The sequence below is a fragment of the Bidens hawaiensis genome, unplaced genomic scaffold (assembly GCF_021521415.1).
Source record: "Bidens hawaiensis isolate Kalapana, Puna unplaced genomic scaffold, B.hawaiensis_p1.1 tig00061404_1, whole genome shotgun sequence".
Classification (NCBI taxonomy): domain Eukaryota; kingdom Viridiplantae; phylum Streptophyta; class Magnoliopsida; order Asterales; family Asteraceae; genus Bidens; species Bidens hawaiensis.
In genome coordinates this window covers 1-4,122 of record NW_027501050.1, presented here as the reverse complement: position 1 = coordinate 4,122, position 4,122 = coordinate 1, and the positions used below count along the sequence as shown (strand labels likewise).

The following is a 4,122-nucleotide window of genomic DNA, read 5'->3' as shown; positions in this document are numbered from 1 at the left end:
GGTTGTTACATGTACTCTACTTTGTATTATAGGGCAAACTCATGGATAAGTTAAAACATATTCATGGGTGAATTTATTTATTTATTCTTTTCTAAACTTATAATCATTAGGTTTTGTTAAGCTATATTGCGCTTAAAAACTTCCTTTAATTCTTTATTGATAGGATTTAAATTTAGTTTGACTAATAGCTAATAAAATATATTTGTAACTTTGTTACATTTAATAAAATTGGAATGATACATAGAAGATTAGCACATGCATAAGAATAACACACACTAATATAATAGCATTTAGAGTAATTTTGTTTTAGTTAAATGAATTTTTCTTATACTCATTATAGTTATTTATAATTTTATTTTCTAGTGTTGGTTAAATTCATAAATAAAACCTTCCCTAAGATAAGTTTTGGTAAGATAATTTTAAGCATTTAATTTAGTTAATAAATATCTTTTTTTTATGACTCATGTTGTTCTACAAATAGAGACAAAAATGAGAAAAATATGAAGGATTTATAGGCATACAAAAAAACTCAAAAAATAATAAAAAAACTATAACTCAAAATTTAATAAAAAAACGAAAAAAGTAAAAACATAAAAATGTTTCCACCATCTTCCTCCTTAAAAATGTTTAGTGAAAAAGATTATTGTGTCTTCTGTTTATCATTTTGTTTTGTGTTTATTTTCATTATTGATTATGTCTTTTTTCATGACATTGTGTTTCTTTTTCTTAATATTTTATTATATTACTCAACATTGTGTTATATTTTGTCAGCATTGTGTTATATTTGTGATCTATTGTGTCTTTTTAGTATAATTGTGTCTTTTGTTCATTTTCATCTTTGTGTCTTTTCGTCGTTTTTTTTTTCCCAAAGAGAATGACAGAGGAAACATTTGAGTTTTTAAAACTTTTTTTGTTTTCTATTTATTTTGAATTATGATTTTTTATAATTATTTTTCTTGAATTTTTTATTAAAGGGTTTTTTATGTGACAACAAATCCTTTTCACACTTCTTATTTTTTTCTTCATTTGTATTTTAATCTTTTTTTTCTTTAATATAGGAAATCAAATACAAGTTTAGTCTATGTGATAAATAACATTAGGTAGCTGCTGATTGGAGAGTTCTTATCTTCAAATCTTTTAAAATTTATTTCGTATTTAAATTTACAAGTTAAAATATCTTTAATCAAAATATTTTTTTTCAAAAAAATTAGATATAACTTATGCAACTTTTTATATACCGTCAAATGCAAGAAAATTCAAGCAATTGTAGCCACAAGCCCCCAATTTGTGTGCTATGGTGGGTTTGGGCATGATGAATTCTCTTTTTTCACATTTTTAAGTGTCATAATTAACACTCATTTTAATCCGAATTCAAATTACCACCACCACTAGTTAATTAATTATTGTTTTCCTTATTTTCGTTTTTTTTACAAATTGCACATATCATAACTCAAAAAAAATCAACTTGTATTTAGTTTTCATTCTATAAATTCAAACTGTGTCCCTAATTCTTTTAACAACAATCTTTTATCACTAGAAATAGTGCATCTTCTTGATATTACGTACTATAAGAACATTTTACATTAAGTATAATAAAGATTAATAACGGATCAACGTAATGTGTGATTAATCTTCCTAGTTTGGAAAACTAATATCATCAAAATCATCTAACGACAAAAACACTTCATCTAAACACGAAAGCTCCATGCCGTCATTGCCATCATCGTTATCGTAGCTTTGATCACACACCCGACATATTACCCAATCCTGAATAATTAATACACATTAAAGCATGCATTGCAAATTGTAAAAAGAAATATAACACTACTATCAAATCATTTAAAAGATATGTAACACCCTTATATATTAGCAATTTCCATCACAAATATTGTAATACATCTCTTCAAATGACATTTTACACATGCAATTTTTAATAAAAATAGGGGGAAAAATTTATTCCCTCCGTTGAGTCCCTTTGTCAATAAAGAAAACAATGTACGGTTGTTGTAATTGAATTAACATCATAAATAAATATACTATAATAAAAGCTTTTAAAATAAAAATTGTAGTAATTAGTGTTAAGTAAAATATATACCTGACAATTAAGTAAATTCAGATATAAATGAACATGAATTACGTCTGTTATATAAATTGTGTTATGTTATTTTTGTTCAAAACCAATAATATATATACGTCATGAACCACGAGATTTATGTAATGCTTATTTATATATTTCTTTGAATATGACACATAAAATACATAAAATGATTATATGTAATCACTTTTGTCTATCTCTAGTCTAGTTAACTTATGATTATATACAAATATATACAAGTGTATTATATGGTTCTTATGATTATAAACATATTATTGGTTTTGAAATGAGTGGGCCTCTAACTGTATGTGAATGGTTCTCTAAACATGTTACAAAAAATGTTGTTGTGGACTTACAATCTTGGAGTTGTCTCTTCTTCTTGATCTAGATGAATTAGCACCATCATGAACTCTAAATTCCTGCATTATCCAATCTGTTTTCATACCATCACCAACATGAAACACATAGTATTTTTTCACACCAATTATTTTTCCACCATTTGAACTCATAATCTGTTCATCCCCACCACATGATTTCCAGTACCCGTTTGCAGTTACTCGATTAGCTGCTTTTCTACTGAAATAATACCATTTCTTCCCTTCCACCAAAGCTTTGCCTGCAAAACAAAATAATATATATCATGCATGCACATATATATGATCATGATCATGCCTATATATATTACAGATATATAGTTCACGTTCGCTTCAGAACCATTAATATGTTAAGTACTGTATGAGACATAGTGTCTACAACATAATCACTTCAAAAGACTACAATAATATTGAAGGAAAGAATGAAGTTACCTTCTAAGTCCCATGGATCATACGGATAAAGATCAAGATCAGGAATGATGTCGGGATGGTACGGCAATCGAGAAGCCTTACGTTGAAGGAAATGGACGATGAGTTCTTCGTCGGTTGGACAGAATCGAAAACCTGGAGGGAGATTCACATTATTGTTGTCACTCATGATCCTAAAAATAAATCAAGTTTGTATATGATGTGGGGTTGGAGATATGTGACAAAAGTCTATGAATGTAGGATTTATATAGTGTTTGAAGTGTATACATATATAATTATATATATAGATAGAGAGAGAGAGTGTGTGTGTGTGTGTGTGTTAGAGAGAGAAGGGTTGACGTGAGGTAGAAGTTTCGTATCTGTGTTTAAGGCGGCTATGTAGTTGCAGTGGGAATTGAAAACAAAGGTTGGAAAGTTAACAAGCCATGGGCTCTCTTGATGTTGAAGGGAAGGGGATTATAATTTGTACCTTGTGCATCAACACTAGGGCTCGTGTTGTTTTCATCTTTATTGATTTCATTGTAGTATTACCATATGTGCAATATGTGGGTCACCATCAAATGAGATAAAGAGCCACACAACACACTTACTATCATTTGTGTAGTAGTTGGCATGTACTATGTGTATTCTATGCACTCTAGGCATTGACACTTGTACATTGCTACACTTTTATATTTGAGAAGTGATAATATGAGATGGTGATATATCAGAACCATCTAGTCGTTCTATTTCTCTACAAACAACTTGCAGAGTAGTGCACTCATGTACTAGAATTGTGCAAAGTGATAGTCTAATCTAACATGTCAACCGTTTGAAAATTGTATCTACTCATTTGTATTGAAACATTTTGGGCTTACTGCCCGCTCTCGCCTTCTCATCCAAGAGAGTCTCGACGATTTAGTAAAATTGTGCGACATAAGCTCTTGCACCTCTACCATATAACTAGGCAGGAGCTATGAACACTCCTCTGATGAGTCCACGACATGATGAAACTAGTGACGCCCATATCTATATACGGGGTGGAATAGTTGATACTTGAGTAACCAACAACCCAACGCGGGACTTTGAGAATAGCCTTGTGACAAATGGTATTATAGTGTGTCCGGCCTTGGTTGTTGGCATGTTCACTTATTCCAAAAGTTTTTAAATGTTGACTAAGAGCATTCACAATGGAGTCCACGTCCCTTAGCTTATACCTAAATTACAAGGAAAATTTATAGTTTT

At 29.8% G+C, this 4,122-nt stretch overlaps 1 protein-coding gene and 1 non-coding gene across 2 annotated transcripts; one reads left to right on the top strand and one right to left on the bottom strand.

Moving 5' to 3' along the window:
* The first annotated feature begins 204 nt into the window (after positions 1-204).
* LOC143603362 (U6 spliceosomal RNA) lies at positions 205-302 on the top strand. The gene has a single exon (XR_013148043.1). It is a non-coding gene; the product is annotated as a U6 spliceosomal RNA (small nuclear RNA).
* Positions 303-1,548: 1,246 nt separating this feature from the next.
* Positions 1,549-3,067, bottom strand: LOC143603360 (NAC domain-containing protein 104-like). The gene is made up of 3 exons (XM_077080171.1): positions 2,902-3,067; positions 2,452-2,711; positions 1,549-1,767 (listed from the first exon to the last, which is right to left on the bottom strand). The coding sequence occupies exons 1-3, from the start codon at positions 3,065-3,067 to the stop codon at positions 1,636-1,638; spliced, it is 558 nt and encodes a 185-aa protein (XP_076936286.1). The 3' UTR covers positions 1,549-1,635.
* Positions 3,068-4,122: the final 1,055 nt, after the last annotated feature.